Raw genomic sequence first — 20,820 nt, 5'->3', positions numbered from 1 at the left:
ATACTGTTTTCTTAATGGCGTTATTATTTTTCACCATGGAGATAGGAGCTTGCTGGTACTGCTTAGGCACACCTTTTTTTGGAATTTCTCCTTCCTAGGCTGATCGTTCTGATAGCTTTCCAAATTATTTGGAAAATAACTATCCAAACCAAAACGATTCGAAACAAGGCATACTTACGAATTACGAATTATGAATTACGTGTACTATCAATTTTATATAAAGATCTTTATAATTTAGAAACTACTTTCGTAAAATACGGTAACCCCCCATCCCCCACCCCCTTTCTTTTCTAATTAAGGAACCAAGGTCGAGCAACATTGGTAATTTTATTAACATCATTCACAGTGTCTCTGGACAATGTATTCTTCTGTGTTCTTACAATTAATGCCTCAATTGAATACACTTCACTTATTTTAAACTACCAAGTTCTCTTGCATTACTACAATTATGTACATCTTAAACGGTCTATTCATCAATAAATAGACAAAAAAGAGTAGGAATCATTCTTATGTCAAAGAGGACTCCGGATTAAGTTAAATGAACTATAATATTCGTTTACTCATTATTATTGAAAAATGGAGATGATAATGAATGATAGTTTGATTTGAAAGGTCTTTAGAGGTTATCAATGATGAATATTCGAACGTTAACTACAAATATTCCACGAAAAAGGGTCTCTATAATTGGATCAGGTCCATCTGGCTTCTATACTGCTTATCATTTATTAAAGAAATCAAAAATACCATTACATGTAACCATATGGGAGAAGCTACCTGTACCATTTGGATTGAGTAGATATGGTGTTGCTCCAGATCATCCAGAAGTGAAGAATTGTGAAGAAACTTTTACTCAATGTGCTGAAGAGAATATTCAAAATAATGGTTTACATAAATTTGAATTTATTGGTGGCATTACAATCGGTGAACAGATATCTTTACAGAAATTGATATCCGAACAAGATGCTGTGATTTTGAGTTACGGTAGTTCTGGTGAGCATAAATTGAATATTCCAGGTGAATCTGATACAAAAGGTGTATTTACAAGTAGAGAATTTGTTAGTTGGTACAATGGGCATCCTGATTATGCATTAAATCCAAAATTTATGGATTTTGATTGGTCTCATGTATCGAAAGTTGGGATAATTGGTAATGGTAATGTTGCATTGGACATATCTCGTGTTCTTTTAAGTAATAAAATTGATGAGATTTGGAAAAAAACTGATATAAACCCAGTTGCAATATCTTTATTACAAAAGGCACCAATATCTAATGTCAAAATCATAGGGAGAAGAGATTTTATCCATTCAAAATTCACTAATAAAGAATTAAGAGAATTGTGGGCTTTAGAAAGATATGGAATTCGTGGTAGTATTTCATCAGAATTCTTTGACGTAAGTAAGTTTAGCTCAATTAATGATCGTGCTCTTAAAAGAAGAATTGAGATCTGTTCAGAGTATATGAAGGATTTTTCTGAAAGAACAAAGGCAAGTTATAAGAAATATGAGCCATTGGAGCTTACCTTAGATGGGAGCACGAGAACCTGGGAATTGGATTATCTTAAGGCACCGATAAAGATCGATAAAGATGCCAATGGTAATATTAAACAATTGACTGTTCGCAACCAGCTGTTAACAGATGAGAACAAGCTGGTCGACGATACATCGAAAAGTGATATAGTTTACGGCTTAGATTTGCTTATAACATCTATCGGTTATGCAGGGAAACCAATGAAGGAGTTTTCTTCGTTGAACATAAAATTTAACAAGGATAGAGTGATCACAAAAGATAACCGAGTTTTATCTACATCTGATGTTGCCTTCCCAAGATTATATGCCACTGGATGGATCCAATCTGGTAGTCAAGGTGTGATAGTTTCGACAATGATGAATGCCTTTAATGTCGCAGATACAGTGATAGCAGATTTAAGCAAAAATGATTCCACGACAAATTCTCAACCAATTGATGTGACCAATATTCCACATACTACCTGGAAAGATTGGGAAGAGATAAATAAGAGAGAATTGGATAAGGGTAAGCAAAGTGGAAAGCCAAGGGAGAAATTCCTGACATCCGATTCCATGTACAAACATAATTGAATTCAAGAAGAACGAAGTCTTAAAGTAAGATTGGAGTTCAATTGCATATAATGTATTAAACAATACAAACAATTCTCTTTTAAAGGGATACCTCATCTGTTAATATAAAATCTATCCAAGCGCGTACAAACCTTGGAACTAAAATGAAAATTACATGGAAAGAGATATATTATTGATTTTAACATTAATACTATCATATTACTATTATTATCGTTTATTTCTTTTTAATATATGTATTTATCTATTAATCTATATTTTATCTGTACAATTACATGTCTTACCAATTAACAAGTAACAAATGGAATAACCAGGTACTCACAATCCAATGCCATAAATAATTACAAATAGCTTGGTAATATATACGTATATTATGTTTTTGTTTTCATATTTGTGTTTTTTGTTTTTTTCTTATCTTCTGTTTCATTAATTTAAGCTTCACTAATGTACATAACTTGAGTACCTCTCAAGAAGACGTCATTTTCATATCTCTTCAACATATGAGCATTGCTTTCAAAATGTTCTGAGGTGTTCGAAAGAGCAACGTTCATGAAACCATCTATAGATTCTAATTTACCCTTATACATCATACCAGAATATAATTTTACACTAACCGGCTTACCAATGATGTTTGCTAAAAATTGTGTAGAGACACTAGTGGTCCCGGACTGAGCTGCTGACATCCTTCAAATATATTAACTCAGAATGAGTACCCTTGTAAACAAGTTGAAATAACCTATTAAATTATCATCAAATCAACCATAACTTCATTAGTACAAGTTCTCTTATAGTTCCTGTTCACTTTAAAATATCAAAGCTTTAAATTTTAAATCATTTGAAAATAATATGATATTACCCGGACCATGTGACTTTAGCGATTTAAGACTAATAATAAAAGACATTTTATCTAAAAGGCAGGACACAAATTAAATGAGATTTTCAAGTATTTAAATTAAACAACATTAGAAGTAATTGAATACTAAACTCTTAAATTAAGATAACTGCAGTTCAAGATCTTCGATGACTCTAAATCACAATACCTAGTGATGGTACTGTTGCCTGGAATTTAAAGTTTTAAGAATTATATGAAGGATTAATTACCAATTCCTCTCAGCTATATTATATTGAATAAAATGGTTCTGGCGGCTATACTATAAGATAGTGAACTCTTTTAAATATTAATATTGTTAACAATTCAATTTAATTACGTTTTTGGTTGAATCACGGTGGTGTTTACAAACATGCATATGGAGTAATACTAATAAAACTGTTTGTACTATCTCTCATTTGTTTTATCTCCTTTGAATGCAATATTCAAAAATTGAGTTTGAACCGGAGGGTATGTCAAATTTATCAGTTGGAATGCACTTGAGACAAGGCCACGAAAAAAGAAAAAAAGATGTTACGGTGCTGCCTTCGAATTTTGAAATAATTCAATTTCTATGTTTTACCTAAAATGCAATGCAATTGATATATCATTTGTTTTCTTGTTTATGACATATGGAGTTCCCCCCCAGTGGCTCTGGTATTTAGTTCAAGGAAAAATAGTGTTTCTTTCCTTTTTTTTCTTTATTGGTTCTGATATCTCATTCTTGTTTCATCTTTTCTACATATTTTTGGTTCAATTTTAAATTGTTTTTTTGATCACAATAGTGTGTAACTTTAAAGATTATCTAAACATAGTTATATCACCAAAACTCCCCTTAAGTTGAACTCTACTGTGCCCTACAACATCTATTTTAAGAAATATTTCCAATATCGTTTTTGAATACACTTTTTTCGAAAAAAATAAATTAAAAAGTCAGTATCTAACTTCTCTCCGCTGCAGAAATATCATTTTTTACCCAAAAATTTTCGATATTCAGTAAAGTTTCTGATTGTAAAGGGAAATATAGAACTTTATGAAAAATGTTTAAAATTTTGCCCATTGTAAAAAAAAAGAATGGGTAACTTAAGGTTGTTGCCTATAATTAAAGAATATATTATTTATAAACGTTTTTTAAATTATAAAAAAGCGTTGAAGGTGCCTAACAAGACACAATGTCAGATACTATCGATCAGGACATGACAATGGTCTGTGCTAGTTGCAAAGAAGATATAATAGATGATAATTATTTTAAAATAGGAGAAGATAAATGGCATATTCATTGCTTTAAGTGCTACAAGTGTGAGAAAAAATTATCAAAGGATTCAAGCTTTTTAAGAATGAATAATTCGAAGAACTCTTTAATATGTTCTGATTGTTCAAATTATAAATGTAGTAATTGTAATAAAAATATTCATGATACAGCAATAATTCTATCAAACGACGAGTCGTATTGCAGAGACTGTTTCAGGTGTGTAAAATGCCATAAAGATATAGATGATCTGAAATATGCAAAGAGTAAGGCTGGATTATTTTGTTATAATTGCCATAAACTTCTTCTAGCAAGGAAAAAATCATTAGAAGAGCCAAAATTAATATCTCCTAAGAAGACTGATGAATTCGATAGAGGACAAACGATGAGGAAATCCGGAACTATTGAAAGGTCTGCAACTTTAGCGGTACCTAAAAGATCAACCAGGAGACCAGTTTCACCTCAAAGAAAATACGACGATAGAGATGAATCATCTCCAGAAATAAATTTCCAATATAATAAAAAACATGTAAAATCGAACTCCGAAAGTGTTATCCCACAGTACATATCTAAAGATACAGATTTTGATGAATCAGATAACCAAAGCACTGGTCATTCGAGAACTGTTTCGATTGATGATATACTTAACTCAACGTTGGACAACTTTGATACAGATGCTAAAGAAGCTAACTTACGTAAGCATATCCGAAATGCTTCAATTAATAAAAGTGCTTCAGTTAATAAAAATGCTTTAGAAAAAACACCTTTACAAAATCATCCGCCAGAGTTTGATTTAACAAGCAGTGCACACAGTAATGAAGAGTTGTTATTAAAATCGCCCAAAAGACATGGAATAATCGTTGATCAGGAAGCTGTAGAACAAAATGAAGAGAATCCACCAATTAACAACATGAGGACACCGAAGAATAGTGTCGATCTTACAAATGCTCCCTTAAATAGTCCTATGAATATAGCATTAGAACAGCATAAGAAAACTCCCAGCCAGGATTCAAATGGTCTTGGCTTGAAACTTCCTCCATCACTGGATCCTTTAAACTTTAATTATAAAAGGGGGTCTCCAGTTCAACCTCCATCCCAATTACCTCTACCAGAAAATGATGAAGATAAAGTTCTCACTCTACCGAATTCTGGATCTCTTTCAAAAGTTCACAGCACAGAATCAACTAATGGAAAAAAAGTTGGCAGATCATTGTCATTAGTCTCTAGGAATCTTGTTTCAAATTTAAAGAAAGCAAATTTGTTGTCAAAACAACCTTCAAATTCATCATCCCATTCAGATAAGAAGGAAGTTGATGATATTGAAACACATTCAGGTTGGGGTGTGACTTCTAAAAAGGAAAGGTCCAAACACTTCAATACCACACCTCCTCAATCACGTCAAACTAGTAATAGGGGTAAGAGTGATAGTACTATTTATTCTCATGCCAAGGAAAGCTTTGGAAATAATTCAAAAAATGATATCACTGGTGATTCATTACCTCACAAAAGATCTAATAGCGGTGCTACTCCATTAAGCGCACCATTACAGTCCAATAATATTGCCATGTATTGTACCCCGCCTTTAGAAACATCAAATTCTTTTAACAGAATGACAGCAACGCCATCATCATCTGGACATCATTATAGAAAATCAAGTTTACAAGGGATCGAACATGTAGTTAAGGAAGAAGAGATAAGTAACGGAAAATTGTTATCAGTAGATGATCACAAGATGATAGATCCTGTCTCACCAGATTCTATGCCAAGAAATGATAACATTGAGATGGAATTTGGTTTGAGAAGACTAAAGATGGAATTGAGAGAATTAGAAGCAAGCAAAGTGAGACTAACAAAAGAATTGGAAATGTTGAAGATCAGCAAAGATAAGATTTTGAACGAGATTAGAGAATTAAAATTTGAAAAAGAGTCGTTGATACCAGAAGCTTATAACGGCGATGACTTTGCGGACAACAAATCTACATATTCTCAAGCAGGAACAGGAACTACACCAAGAAAACAAATCAATGCATCTGATCCAACTAATCTTCCGAACTCATCTTCAAAAGGTAAATTTTGGAAGATTTTTTCTAGTGGTAGTTCAAACCAGAATTTATCACCGCAGCAAACACCTAACATGCAAATGTCTCCCAAATTTCAAATTCAAAGAAAGCATTCAGTTAGTCGGGGCTCAGTTTCTTCAGGAATTGGCCCAATTGAAAACAAATTAGATCTGGTGTCGTCAATGCAAAAGTCACAAATGGATTTAAATGATAGTGCGCTAATTTCTTCTTCTTTGCGTGCTTCTCCATCACACCAGTCGTCATTAAGTTCTGATAACGGTGAGCTATTGTTTGGGTCATCTTTAGTAAAAAGATGTGCTTATGAAGGTACTGAGATACCTTTAATTATCACTACCTGTTTTAGCATTATTGAAAAGAATGAGACAAATCTAAGAACTGAAGGTATATATAGGAAGACAGGGTCACAATTATTAATCGAAGAAATAGAAAAGGAGTTTTGTAATGTAAGAAACCTTCATGATATTTCTGATGCATTGGACGAGTTATTACTTCGTGATGTCCATGCTGTGGCCAGTGTTTTAAAGAGATATTTAAGAAGATTACCCAATCCTGTGATTACCTACCAGATATATGAACCCTTGATGAAATTGGTAAGGGATAATGATTTAATGGCCCAACTACCTAATAATGAGGACCAGATGGATCATCCTTCATTTAAGCAAACTGTCCTATCAATCAACAGTATTCTAGCAGGTATACCTATTGAGCATTTTGATTTATTAAAGGTATTATCCCAACATTTGTCTACTGTTGCCAATTATCACGAGTATAATTTGATGACAGTGTACAATTTGGCACTTGTGTTTGCACCTGGATTAATACACGACGTGACGGGAGAGAAAGATATAATTGACATGAAGTTACGCAATTATATCGTTGAATTCATTATCAAGAACCATAAAAGCATTTTTTTACTATAGATACCCATAATTAAGTTTTTCGAATCTTTATGAAAGGGAGTGACAAGGACAATCCGATGACAAACTAATTCAAGAAAAGTTTGTTTTACGCGCGCTCCATATTTCTTTTTAATAAATATATATATTTAAATATATATATATTATGCATGTAACTTAAGAAAGACTATTGACAATGAATAAATGCATAGGAGTATATAACAATAAATATACACGAAGATAAATAAACGATTCTGAGTGATAAAAAAACACATGATAAATATTAATTGAGATGAAAATAAATAAAATTACCTTATATCCTTCACCTCATTTTTCGAAAATTCTTGTAATTTTTTAGAACCAATTCTTAAAAGATGTTCAATAGTGGTAAAATCTTTTCTTGGTATATCTTTATATTTACCAAATTCCGAATGTATATACTTTATAAAATGTGGTCTATTTTCAATGGGTTTTGTATGTGCCATTCGAATGCAACTTCTATAAAGATGGACTACCTCTCTTTGTAAACCGCTCAATTTTCTCACCATTATGCCTATTACTGTATTCTATCAAACTTCAATATTTAGGTACGGTAGAAAAAATGACTTGTTTTATGAATTAGAGTAGGGGTTAGTTCGAAGTGTTGATATATATATTTATTGCTTGATATTGTAATGGTAAGGTTAACCTTAACAATAATTCGTATTTGAATCGTTATATGATTTCGCAAATTTAAGTAACAAGTTCGGGAAAAGGGAGATAATATCCGGGTAACATTGAACGACTCCGAGACATATCCGAATTGCTAGCGTCGAGTCCGGGTAAAGAGCATCAATTTTTAATATGTAACTTAGTCTACACTCAGGTCAAGACAGACAAAACCAAGCCTCAAAGTATATTTGACAACACAGACCAAAATAAAAGGAGTCTGTATAACACACATATATACATTCTCATTTCCGTGACTAGTGGAATTTTTCATGATGTGCATGAGCATCGGCTACAAAATAAAACATCCCAACCTAGTTTTGTTGGCAACAAAATTAAGGGAATTTTTTCTGTAAAAGGAGCCGTTGGTTAAGCGCCAGTGATTACTTTAATATAACAGGTCAAACGTTACCCTACCACTCACTATACGGCGCAACAAGGTAAAACAATTCTAAAAAGCTAAAAAAATTTAAAAGGCAGCCAATATCACAATTACTAAAAGTTAATTACCCAAAATGAAAAAAATAAAAAAACCTTAAACAATAAGATGGAGATAGACAGAAATACGGATACAACAGGATGGGTATCTTCGGGTTTCCGAGACCGTCGACAGCCGACAAGAACCGTAATTAACCTGCCGCAACCTACCGAGAACTACGCTCTTTCGTAGTATTCCTCTTCTGTTATTCCCCCCCCACCAGCGTTTCTCAACGGCTACACGCGCTCAAATAAAGTTTACCTTCCACCGTAAATACTTACAGCTACTGTACTGAAAATATACCGCACGACACCACACCGTACCACACCACTATGGCATAACAATCAGGAATCACGTTCTCTTGCCATATCTCCCCATACAATTCTTTGTAGAACCCTCTCCGCACCTAACGCATACATATCATATCATACCATATCAACCGCTTTCCTTTCCTAGCCTCTCCGCTCCCGCTCCGCTGGACCTTGCTGAGTTCTCCCCGTACAAACGTTGCCTTTTTTTCTCGGTACCGTACCGAAGCGAACCCAAAAAATGAAAAAATAGGTAACATTGACAAAACACAAAAAGCACAAAAAGAAACGTCGAAATAAGAAGAGAATAAAAAGAAAAAAAAAAGGAACCCGAACAAGGAAAAAATTCGAAGCAAACCAGCCAGCTCCTCTGAGAAAGCTCGGCAAAACGCTAAAGTGGGAGAAAAATAAGCATTACAAGAAGAGACATAAAAAAATAAAGTAAAAAGAAACTTAATACTTTTTTTTTGTTTAACACCAACCGCCCTCGAGATCAAGAAGCAACCTCACCGAACTCAAAATTGCACCGCATGGAAAATTTCTTAATCTTTCTGCACTGCAGCGAAATGCAGTGAACTGGAATCATCATGATATATAAAAAAAATAAAAAAATAAAGGTTAACTAACCAACCAAGGAAATATTCTATGACGTTGCCAGGTATTTTTGTATATTCTAGAGAATCTCGCTAGTAGAACCAATATTCGGAACTCACTCTTCTTTCTATCTTTTCATTTATCTAAAGCATTTATCCACAAGTCTTGCTATCTATCTATCTATCTATCTATCTATGTAGCTTTCTGCTTATCTCTCCATCTTACAGACGGTTAGTATAAATAGAAATGGTGTCAGCGTTTCCTTACAACATATTTTGTAAATGTTCTGATACCAAGTCATACTTGGTCTAGTTTCTGATATATATATATAAATGCATCCCACTCTTCCAAACTCTTGCTTTATTTTGATTTCTATCTTTACGTAAAGATATATTTCATTTATCTATATAGTTCAGTCGATTGGAAAAAATTAAAACACAGACACACACACATACAACAAACACTTAGATATAGTTTACTATAGTCATGGCCCCTGTTATCACTCATAGACCTACATATAGTTCGAGTAATGAAATGTTGAATAACGATAAATCCCTACGTTTCGGTGATTATATCTTCAAAAGATTAAATTCATGCGGTACCAAGTCCATATTCGGTGTTCCGGGTGATTATAACTTAAATTTATTGGAATTAATGTACCCAAACGGTACCGCTAATAAAACCTCTGAAATCAATTGGATCGGTTGTTGCAATGAGTTAAACGCTGCTTATGCTGCAGACGGTTATTCTAGATATACAAACAAATTAGGTTGTATTGTAACCACTTGTGGTGTAGGTGAGTTAAGCGCAATGAACGGTATCTCAGGTTCCTTTGCAGAACATGTTAAAGTTCTACATATTGTAGGTATTCCATCTACTGAAAAATTTAAAACTGGTGGGAACTTTCATCATCTATTACCAAATTTTAAAGAATCAAATTTAAATAAACCAAATTATAAAGTTTTTGCTGAAATGGTCCAGGGTTCAGTCTCTTGTTCAACTAAATTTATTGAAAATTTAGATACTGCATGCCAGGAATTTGATGATTTAATTAGGGATATCTATAAATATTCAAAACCTGGTTATATGTTTGTTCCAGAAAACTATTTTAAATTATATGTTAATCCAAAGAATTTATACGAAACTCCATCAATTACATTACAAGATTGTATTACTATGTCCCCTGATAAGATGGAAATGGCAGATGGTTTAACTGATTTTATATTTAGCTATTTGTATCATGCGGAAAAACCTGCCATCATCGCTGATACTTTAACCGACAGATATTCCGGTTCTTCTTTACTAAATGAATTCATACAAAAGACAAACATTTGGAATTTTTCTACTCTAATGGGGAAATCTATTCTCGATGAGTCAACTGAAACTTATAAAGGTGTTTACAACGGTAAAGATGGTTGTGAAAAAGTTCAAAAGGCAATTTCAACTTGTGATTTAATATTACATTTCGGTGTTGAAAAAAATGAGGTTAACTCAGGAACTTACACTTTTGAAGATTATTATTCGAAAGTTAGTTTCATAATAGAGTTCCATCCTCAATATATAAGGATGATTGATATGCAATCCAAAAGTACACAATTGTTCGGTGGTGTGGAATTCACATATATATTGAAGAGAATGTTGAAAATGGTTAATCCATCAAATTTACACTTGAACTATCCAACATCTGATGAAAGTTCAACAAAAACGGATCAAGAAGCTGTTGCAAACAACCAAATTACCCAAGACCACATTTCTACTACAATGGAATCATATATCAAGCCTGGTGATGTTGTTCTATGCGATACTGGTACTTTCCAATTCTCTTTACGTGATTTCAAATTTAGTTCTCAAGTTAAATTGGTCTCTCAATTTTTTTACTTATCCATTGGTTATGCTTTACCTTCTGCTTTAGGTGTTGGTATCGCCATGAGAGATTATCCGAATTCTCACATCAAAGATGAACAACTAAAGGAAAATACTAAACCAAGATTAATCCTATTCGAAGGTGACGGTGCTGCGCAAATGACAGTACAGGAACTATCTACAATGCTTCGTTATGAAGTCCCAATGGATATATTCTTATGGAACAACGATGGTTACACAATTGAAAGAGCTATCCAGGGCCCAACTCGTTCCTATAACGATATTCAACCTTGGAATTGGACTTATCTGTTCAAAGCATTTGGTGACGCCAAGGAAAATTTTGCTAAAAACCATAAAGTTGAAACAACAAAAGAATTGGATAATATACTTACAGAACTACGATCCAAAGACCAAAATAATATCAACTTTGTAGAAGTTACTTTGGGTATCATGGATATGCCAAAGATTTTAACCGATTTCATGGTTAGAGCCGTAAAGCATGCAAACAAAAGCTAATTTCATCAATCGGAGAACATACTGTAACATTTTATAAATTTCATACATAATCAGATAATCATATATTTAAATAACATTTTAATCAGATAGACATATCATTAAGGTAAATTAGTTATAAAATCACTGTTTTATATATATAGTTAAGACCACTTTAACTGATTCATTACTATCCGTATATTTGTGTTACCCGGTGTTTAGTAGTCCCTGTTACCGTTTTCGGCAAATATCCTAGTTTCAGTGTATATTTCCCTAAAACAGAAAAAGAAAAATTTTTCCAAAGATTTTCGAAAAGTATAAAAGGGAATGGACTTTGAGAGGAAAATTTTCATTCTTTTTTAACTAACTCCCAATTCTAGTTACATAAAGTTATTTTGTAGTGATTAATCCTTGTTTATTTGTCGTTTTTCCTTAACTTATTTCCTCTTATTATATGTAAAAAACCCAACTTTGAAGTTAATATCTGATTGTGTGTTATTTTAGAATAGAGTTTCTAATTTATACATAATTTTTGAATATTTTAAACTCGATTCTATCCTCTGTTTAATTACCTCTCCCCTCTGGTAACCTTCTTTCTAACGAAAGTATATTATAATATCATATTACAATGTCTGCTACTTTAGATAAATCCTTAGACGAAATTATTGGTTCTCGTAAGAATCAAAACAGAGCTAGAATTAATAACCGTCGTGGTGCTGCTCCTTCAAGAGCTTCTAAGCAAGTTACTGCTCGTCGTGGTGTTCCAGCTAGAGTTGCTAGAACTAGAGCTAGACCAGCTCCAGCTCCGGTTAATGCTGCTCAAAGAGTTGCTTCTTTGTTGCAAAACTCAAGAGAAGCTAGAGTTAATGTTGAAGGTTTACCAAGAGATATTAAACAAGATGCAGTTAGAGTATGTTCTTTTTATTTGTATTAGGAAGTATTTGCACTTGCGGCTTCAAAGAGAGATTATGCTCTTTTTGAAATTATTGTAATTCTATGGTAGCTGTGTGGATACAGCTATTTTATAGTAGGTTACTGCCGGCATTTTACTTCTAAATTTAAATTTAACAATGGTACAGAAGTTATGAATAGTGTGAGTGTTCTAATTAGATTTAGAAATCAGATTCCTTAGTATTAGTATTTTTTTCTTCAGTCCAATTTATTGAAGTATTAATATTTGTATTGGGTAAGACGCAAATGTTTTCGATCTAAATTTATTTTTATGTCTGAGATAAAGGTTTGACGTTATAAAGTGTAATGTGTCGAGGTTATTAACGTTTTTTGACAGTGTTTATTATTATAGCTTGAGATTGTTCTGATAATTTTCTCAAAATTCTGGTTTTTGTATACAATGATAAAGTCATAACCAATCAGTAAAAGAAATTTTATTCTGTCATTAAACTGTTTTCTTCAACACACCACCTATCAACTAGTATATTGGGTTATTAGGAGGATCGATTAGGTTTGTAATCTTCCAGAGGGGAATTTAACCCACTATAATATACTGTTTGACATTTTGAGAAGTTTCTTCAACAGTAGCTTCTTGATATGAAAATATAGCTGCTAATGATTATATTTGACATGCTAGCTATGCAGTCTTCTTATGTTAGCTCCGAGTTATCATTTGGTATCCCAGAATTTGATATAGTACTTCAACCTTATCAGCAGCGGTAAATTTTAGCTATTCTAATTTTACACTTAACTGTTACCTGAAGGGAAGGATATTTTTGTTCCATTGTTATAATTTATCTTTATTTTGTGTTCATTTTTCTAACAAACCTTATTTTTATATTTTAGGAATTTTTTGCTTCTCAAGTCGGTGGTGTTCAAAGAGTCTTGTTGAGTTACAATGAAAGAGGTAACTCTACTGGTATGGCTAATATTACTTTCAAGAACGGTGAAATGGCCAAGAAAGCTGTTGCTAAGTTCAATGGTGCCCCAATCGATGGTGGTAGAACTAGATTAAAGTTGAATTTGATCATTGACCCATCTCAACAACCAGTTAAGAGTTTAACTGAAAGAATTAAGGCTGTTCCACATCCTAGACAACCTCAAAGACAACCTCAAAGACAGCCACAACAACAACAACGTAGAGGTCCAGTAAACCGTAACAACAATAACAACAATAATAATGTTGCTAGACCAAGAGCACCAAACATGAAAGCAGCTGCTGCCAAGAAACGTAATCAAAATAAGAAACAAAGACCTGTCAAGAAAAGTCTAGAAGATTTGGACAAGGAAATGGCTGATTACTTCGAAGAAAAGAAAGATTAAAGCGGGCTAGTGTATAATCAGTTTTTGTAATTCTATATAACCCTACGAGTGTTTTCACATTAAGTAATATTTAAAATATCCAAGAGATATGTTGTGCTATGAAATAAATTTTTTATTTGATTTAGAATATTCGTTATTGAAGTTTTATTAAATTATGTAAAGGGTACTATGGACAGGTAAATTCGGAATTATTAATATCTTTGGTTTTTAACTTTTGCTCAGAGACAGAGAACATTTAATTATTATTTCTATTCATTATTCTTCCTGTCTAAGAAACCTAATTTGTCACCTCTCTTTCTGCTCATGTAACTATTACCAGCACCCTCGTATTTGCTTTTTCTGACAGGAGAAACTGATTGTTCTGAATCTATATTTTCTGTATGTTCTTTTGGTAATGGAAAACCTGGTTTAATTTGGGCATAATTGTCATAGTAACTTTGACCAGACTTCTTGCCAGTTGCTGTTGCATCTGTAGAGAAACTGGCTTCTCTTTTGCTTCTAATATTATCTTTTACTAGCATCAAAACCCCTAGGCCACTAACTGTTAGTGCAAATGTAGTTTTACTGGATCAAAACCCTGCTGCTCTTACAACTTTAGGATTATAGTTGAACAAGATTTAATAAAATATTGTTAGTTGTCGGAAAGGATGGATATATTTCTTGTAAAGATAAACTATGGGCTATATCAAGCCAAATATTGAGTGAAAAAACAACATACGCTAAAGACTTAAATGGATTCAATGACATGATTTGTTGATCTTGTGTATTTATAGGAAACCGTCCTGTTTACTAGTACCTTTCAATTTTAAATCTACTTTATAAATAAATACTGATTATTTTTTTAAATCATCAAGAAATATTTTATTGCGCAGGTATTCTGAAAAACTTAATAGAGAGCATTAATTATATTGTGTCTAGAAGATGAGAAGCTTTAAATAAGTCATGTCTAATAGAAGTTGAATGCATATATAATCTATCTACCAAAATACACATTACTATATTTACATAGATGATAATGTTTCGTAAGTGTAAAACACAGTTGCGTTTGCTGGGGCTGCCCTGATTAAAGTAATTGCTAAACCTCTATAGAAACCCGCGAAACCTTGTCTTTTAAGCACAAGTGATATAGATGATTTTAAGCCTAAATGTTCAGTTTGCATTACTGATTTGACTGTATCTACTGGAAATATTGTTGCGTTAAAAGCTAAACCCGCACTTGCACCACTCAGTAGCAATTCCCAAGTTTTGTTTTCTTTATCATGACGTTGATATTTTAAAAAATCTTTCATTAATTCATATGTTGCAAACCATGCAACACCACCAATACTTTCACGAATAAATGTACCCGATTGACCTTGCCATAGTCCAAAGACACCATTTTGAGTTAGAGTATTTTTAATTGTTGGTAATATTCTTGTAGGTTTTAATAGTGAAGATGAATTGTTTTGAATATTGGCAATTTGTAATTTACATTTAACTAGTTCAACTGGGGTCAATACAAAGCTAGCACAAGACCCAGCAAATGCACCTGATATTATAATCTTTGTCAATGGGGTCACTTCAGGAATATACGTTTGATTGTCCAACATTTTTGCACATTGATTGTACGAAAGGAATAGTACAGCATTTTCCATTGCAGCACCTACTAATGGAGATGATATACCTTGAAAGAATCCCTTTTTAATACCTTCATTCTTAAAAGTATATTTGATACATGACCATGTAGTTGGAAATAAATGGGATCCTTGTGTTTGTAATCTAACTTTAATTGTATCAAAGGGATATTCTATAATTTTTCCAAAGCAGCCAGCAATTGAACCATTTATAATATCTTTCAATGCACTTGTATTTTTCTTGATTTCAATATCATTGAAGCTATTATCATCATTCATCTAGTATTATTGTTACGGTATAGTTTAAGGAAGGAAACTAGTTTTTCGTTGGTAAAAAGCTCAAGAACAAATATATTATTAGTGTATCTAGATATGAATAGACACTAGATAATAATTAACAATCAGTAGCAACCTTCCAGATTTCAACTAAACCTAATCCACAATCAGTGAATTGATGATATCCTTATATATATATATATATATGTATGTTTATATATAGATATGATTGGATATATTACAGGTTTTATACTCAAATATCAGACCTCTTCTACTTGTAATATCGATGATAAGAATAAACTCTTCTTCATCAACTAGCTTAATGAATAATTATTTGTATATTATTTTCAATAAACCTCGAAAAATTTGCAAATGACAGGTTTTAGTCACCCCTTGTATATAGCAACTTCAAGAATGAGTCAATCAATGGATATCCTTCTACCTTCCATTGCTCATCTTGATTGGTATTGTAGCTTGTATTCGCCATGAAACTTTTTTTGATCTCATCTCGATTCGATAACTTTTTCAAATTCTGAAGTTTTTCATATTTCATTGCCGTTGTACATCGCTTTCTAAGTAACATAAGATATTTACATATCGTTGATTGGTTAGTTTAAATAGTAACGAAATGACTAATACTAGAAAGACTGAAAATAGGTTAGTCATAGTTCTAAAGCTTTATATATGTTCTTAGTCGAATGATGTACTTGACGAATTTATGTTGGTTATGATTAAAGAGTTTGATTTTTAAAGAAACACATATGATCCTGGTTTGACAGTATTTAAATGCATTATAGGCTGAGATGGAAGGGTGAAATCACGTGATTGAGATCCTGGTGTTAACTCAATTGATATCGCTGCAATGGGAAGACAAGTGGATAATTTTATATGCTTATAGTATGGGTGAATTCTCTATAGATATGCGGAGGAAATATTAGTTTGGATAATGTAGCTTAGCTCATCATTTAGATTAAGTTACAACAATATACCTTAATTAATTTGGATATATATAAATATATGTAGTTTTCAAGGATTAATTTATGATGAAAGTTGGTTAGCGAGTGCACTTAGAACAGAGACATACTAAAATACGATTGACCGAGAAACCTCACCAACAAGAGACAGATATACTTTCGTTAACCAAGATATCACATGAGGGTCATATTTTAATAGATGTTACCCAGAAAATAATACACGTGACTAATATTTTAAAAAATTAGTTATATGATCAAGCTGATTTCAGTTTCCGGTAATGACACCTGTTCTTATTGATAGGTGGTGATGAATTCAGGTTCCAAATTAGGCAGTGCGGGTAAATTACTTCTTAACTTCCTTTGATTATCTTATATTTTCTGTTAGTTTTATATCAAGGCTTAACATTAAGGAATAATGCTTACGCGATTATGACATCAACATGGTGTAATTGATGCCGATGAATTTTTTCCATCAACGAAAGATGATGTCAATTGAGTTATAAATGGTGTTATATACTAATATACCATTAAATCGTTTAATTTTTCTTGTGGAATTCATCTAAAGTTTAAGAGAAACAATATCTTTTTCTTTTTGTAATTTGTCATCATGTTGTCACCCTATTATGATGACATAAGTAATTTTTATTAGGAAGAGAATTAAGAACTTAATCCAAAGTTTTAATGTATAGAATCATGGTGTTTAGAAACAATATGTTTTATAATATATTCTTGACATATTTTAAAACCCATCAATGAGCTGTACAATAAAATATACCTTCGAGTTATTTTATTGTATTATCTGTCATTAAATGTAATTTTAATTTGGTTTAACCTAACTCTCCCAAAAAAATTACTATTAATAAAATATTTGATGAAATCAAAACCGTTAACACCTATTATTGAAAGTAAGAAATATATGTATGAACTAAACATAAGAAAACAATTATAATTTAGACGACTGTTAGAGAATTTTTAGTACAGTATGACATATTCTTAGTAATCCTATTATTTACCATCACATATAGTAGAAAAAAATTCTCTAGCCCTTGAAATTTACAGAGGATTTTTAACCAGGAGAGTTGCATAAAGAAAACTCGTACCGAAGAAACTTATACAATAAAAGAGATATCTCATTGATACTTCATCTTAAACACAAATTATTATTTATTATTGTTATAATTTTTTCCTAATTATATAGGCAATAAGAAAGCGTGTCTTTAGATGGATGTAGCTTTGAGGAGACAGGCAGCCATTATTATTCGTAAAAATGCCGAAAACAAAGACATACAGAGAAAAGTATCATTAAATGAAATTGTTACCGCTTGTTGCATCAAAATCTTCTCTACAGTTGATTGTTGATTGCGATAGAAGAAATAATTAAACTTGCCTATCGATGTCTTTTTAATTCATTCTCATTATTTTATTTTTTTTACATCTCAACAATTTCCTAATTTGGAATTTTGTCTTTTTTTTTGCAACATTTTGTTCGAAATTAAATTTTGTTGCTAAAATTATATCTTAGGAAAACCTTCCTAATATAGAGATGATTACGATAAAAGAGACATGAATGGAACTCTATTATTAAGTCAAGACATCTAACTATATTCAAACTTTTTCCAATAAAGGTCAAGTTGCTCAACTGTAAATAGTTTCATATCCATTGTTCAAATATGTTATTGCAACTAGGTTTTCCATTTTGTAAGATCCAAAAACTTGGCATGAAATCAATAGCACTTCCCTTGAATTGTGGCATAAGAAAATTTGAACAAATCTTGAAACAATCTGTTGCTTATCCTTCAAAAGTAGGCTCAAAATTGGGATGAATGTAAACTTATGTTTTCGGATAAATCTTTCCACTTGTATTGAAAATAGTGTCAGGATATAGATGTAAGATAGGATTAGTGAATGAATAGAAAAACAGTAATTTTACTGTAAGACAATTGGAATGCGATAATTTGAAATACTTTTGGATTGCTTTAGGTCAATTTTTATTTTTCAATGCTTCTTTGATTATGCTTCTGTGATTTTCTCTTGCCTTTTTAGACTCATGAGATTTAATTGGATTTGCTATGAGAATTTTATCATTTAGCATACCATTCATTTTTCTTGAAACCACATTATTGGTTAGTTTGAAGTGGTGTGGAATATACGACAAGCTTAAAGAAAACAGTTGCTTAATTAAGTCAAAACGCTGTAGTAGTATGAATATAAGAAATTTATGATTGAATAGTTACATTAGAGAATATTATCCGATGAGCAACTCTCTTCAAAGAATTGATATTGGATCTAAATTAGAATTACTAATATAAAATATTAAATCATTAATAGAAATAAGTAAAATTCGATTAAATTAATTAAAACCTGCAAAAATTAATAGAGGAAGGCCATAGGAAAGCCTTCTGACATGTTCAGCCTGACAAAAAAAAATTTGGATTAATTCGCACATGTATTTCTAAATTACAAGAACCCAAAAAATTAATTGCGATGGTTTTAATTGGCATAATCTTATTACTGATAAATAATACAGCAATTATTAATGTTTTCGTACAAGTTATGAGAAATGTTGGTCAAAATAGATAGATCAACAAACAAGGATATATACAACTAGCTAAGGTAAAATAGCCTAGAAATTTCTAGCCGAATTATGTAGCCAGCAACCTATCCTAGCAACTTATTTTTAATTATTGTCAATTACTATCCGGGAGTAAAAGGAAATCATTTTTTTATAAATTTATACTTTAGAGAGTTATAATATTAGTGTTGGCTAATTTCTTAAGCAACAACAAAATTCAAAGAGTACTATAAATTTGTATCAAATGATACTTCAAGTTTCCAATTTGTTTGCAGTGCAAACAAATTGAAAAGAAGAAACACTGTTTCTATTGTTAGTACACTATAACAATCTTAGGTCAATTATGGTTATAACTAAGTAGGATATACAATATAATTAGCGACACTTCTACTAATCTAATAAATATATAGCACAAAAACCCTTAGTGAACTACTTATCAGCAGAAAGTCGATTATATGATCTTCTTAATTCGGTTGAAGTAACTGGTGTTTTCTTTATTGTGAAAAATACTCAGAATATGAGAAAAGAAGATCGATTAAGGGTGACCGCAGGTTACCATTCCTCCTATTATTTTATATACTTTTAGACCTATAAAGATCATTTCATGAATTTAAATTTCAATTTATCATTGTTCTCTGATAGGTCAAGTTTAATAATGTAGTTAAGACGTTTCGTCCCGTAGCAGTTAATGGTGATTGGCGATCTGTCATCCTACAAGAGTATAGCCCTAGATCTTATCTTGTAAAGAAAGACTTAACTTTCTTTGATCATGTGATGGTGTATTAACACAGACAAATATAATTCATGACCTCTCTTATCTGTTACTCATAATCTAATTTTGAAAGGATCGCGGCAACCGTTCACTTTCTATGTATTGTAGTATTAAAATGGATGGATACTAATAAAATATCCGGCTGATAAAAAAAGGATGCTCACTCCACAGAAGCAGATAGTACGAAAAATAAGAATAAGGTATAATCGTGGTAAATTATAAGATTTGATTTGTCCAATTGATAATTTCAGGATAAATGTCAGTTGGGGACAAGAAATGAGCTTGTAGGTGATATGAAAAGAGAGAAAGTAATGTCTTGATTTATGCGCGCATGGTTTAGAGAATTTGGCGCAGAGGTATATACGGATTGACATGAAGAACGTTGATATCTTGAGAAAAAGCCATCCATAACAACGGAGCAAAAGATTCTGTTTGGATGTACTTTTTTTTTTACGATTTTTCCGTTTATTTCCTTATTTGGTAACAATCTCACCAATCTTAATAGTTTTTTCCATTTCGAATTAGGTTGATTTTATTATACAGTGAAGGAAATCGAAGAGAAACGTCTTTAGATGATGAATGCATGAATGAATGGGTAAATGATTCTTTTAATTTTTCCCTCTGTATTCCAAAATAACCGGTGAAAAAGAGAATCAGACTAGAGGCCATTTATATCCAATCTACATGAATATATATATATATATTTCCT

General features: G+C 31.9%; 7 protein-coding genes and 1 further gene across 7 annotated transcripts, besides 2 other annotated features; 4 read left to right on the top strand and 4 right to left on the bottom strand.

The window, feature by feature from the left end:
* Positions 1 to 629: 629 nt before the first annotated feature.
* ARH1 (NADPH-adrenodoxin reductase) lies at positions 630 to 2,096 on the top strand (the record flags this gene model as incomplete). The annotated part of the gene is made up of 1 exon (XM_001645116.1): positions 630 to 2,096. The coding sequence occupies one exon, from the start codon at positions 630 to 632 to the stop codon at positions 2,094 to 2,096; it is 1,467 nt and encodes a 488-aa protein (XP_001645166.1).
* Positions 2,097 to 2,524: 428 nt separating this feature from the next.
* Positions 2,525 to 2,776, bottom strand: LSM6 (U4/U6-U5 snRNP complex subunit LSM6; the record flags this gene model as incomplete). The annotated part of the gene is made up of 1 exon (XM_001645115.1): positions 2,525 to 2,776. One exon carries the CDS (start codon positions 2,774 to 2,776, stop codon positions 2,525 to 2,527), a length of 252 nt encoding a protein of 83 aa, XP_001645165.1.
* A 1,357-nt stretch (positions 2,777 to 4,133) lies between these two features.
* On the top strand, positions 4,134 to 7,211 carry RGA2 (GTPase-activating protein RGA2; the record flags this gene model as incomplete). Its single annotated transcript, XM_001645114.1, has 1 exon — positions 4,134 to 7,211. One exon carries the CDS (start codon positions 4,134 to 4,136, stop codon positions 7,209 to 7,211), a length of 3,078 nt encoding a protein of 1,025 aa, XP_001645164.1.
* Positions 7,212 to 7,495: 284 nt separating this feature from the next.
* Positions 7,496 to 7,735, bottom strand: SDH6 (Sdh6p; the record flags this gene model as incomplete). Its single annotated transcript, XM_001645113.1, has 1 exon — positions 7,496 to 7,735. One exon carries the CDS (start codon positions 7,733 to 7,735, stop codon positions 7,496 to 7,498), a length of 240 nt encoding a protein of 79 aa, XP_001645163.1.
* A 2,026-nt stretch (positions 7,736 to 9,761) lies between these two features.
* Positions 9,762 to 11,654, top strand: ARO10 (phenylpyruvate decarboxylase ARO10; the record flags this gene model as incomplete). The annotated part of the gene is made up of 1 exon (XM_001645112.1): positions 9,762 to 11,654. The coding sequence occupies one exon, from the start codon at positions 9,762 to 9,764 to the stop codon at positions 11,652 to 11,654; it is 1,893 nt and encodes a 630-aa protein (XP_001645162.1).
* Positions 11,655 to 12,258: 604 nt separating this feature from the next.
* Positions 12,259 to 12,561: a sequence feature (similar to hypothetical protein; correction of possible frameshift sequencing error~similar to Saccharomyces cerevisiae YRA1 (YDR381W)).
* Positions 12,259 to 13,904, top strand: Kpol_1062p11 (the record flags this gene model as incomplete).
* Positions 13,428 to 13,904: a sequence feature (similar to hypothetical protein; correction of possible frameshift sequencing error~similar to Saccharomyces cerevisiae YRA1 (YDR381W)).
* Positions 13,905 to 14,152: 248 nt separating this feature from the next.
* Positions 14,153 to 14,425, bottom strand: COI1 (Coi1p; the record flags this gene model as incomplete). The annotated part of the gene is made up of 1 exon (XM_001645111.1): positions 14,153 to 14,425. The coding sequence occupies one exon, from the start codon at positions 14,423 to 14,425 to the stop codon at positions 14,153 to 14,155; it is 273 nt and encodes a 90-aa protein (XP_001645161.1).
* Positions 14,426 to 14,905: 480 nt separating this feature from the next.
* On the bottom strand, positions 14,906 to 15,796 carry ORT1 (Ort1p; the record flags this gene model as incomplete). Its single annotated transcript, XM_001645110.1, has 1 exon — positions 14,906 to 15,796. One exon carries the CDS (start codon positions 15,794 to 15,796, stop codon positions 14,906 to 14,908), a length of 891 nt encoding a protein of 296 aa, XP_001645160.1.
* Between the last annotated feature and the right edge of the window lie 5,024 nt (positions 15,797 to 20,820).

Source organism: Vanderwaltozyma polyspora, genomic scaffold, assembly GCF_000150035.1.
Source record: "Vanderwaltozyma polyspora DSM 70294 KpolScaffold1062 genomic scaffold, whole genome shotgun sequence".
Classification (NCBI taxonomy): domain Eukaryota; kingdom Fungi; phylum Ascomycota; class Saccharomycetes; order Saccharomycetales; family Saccharomycetaceae; genus Vanderwaltozyma; species Vanderwaltozyma polyspora.
The sequence above is the reverse complement of the archived record's forward strand: the minus strand, read 5'-3'. Positions and strand labels throughout refer to the sequence as shown.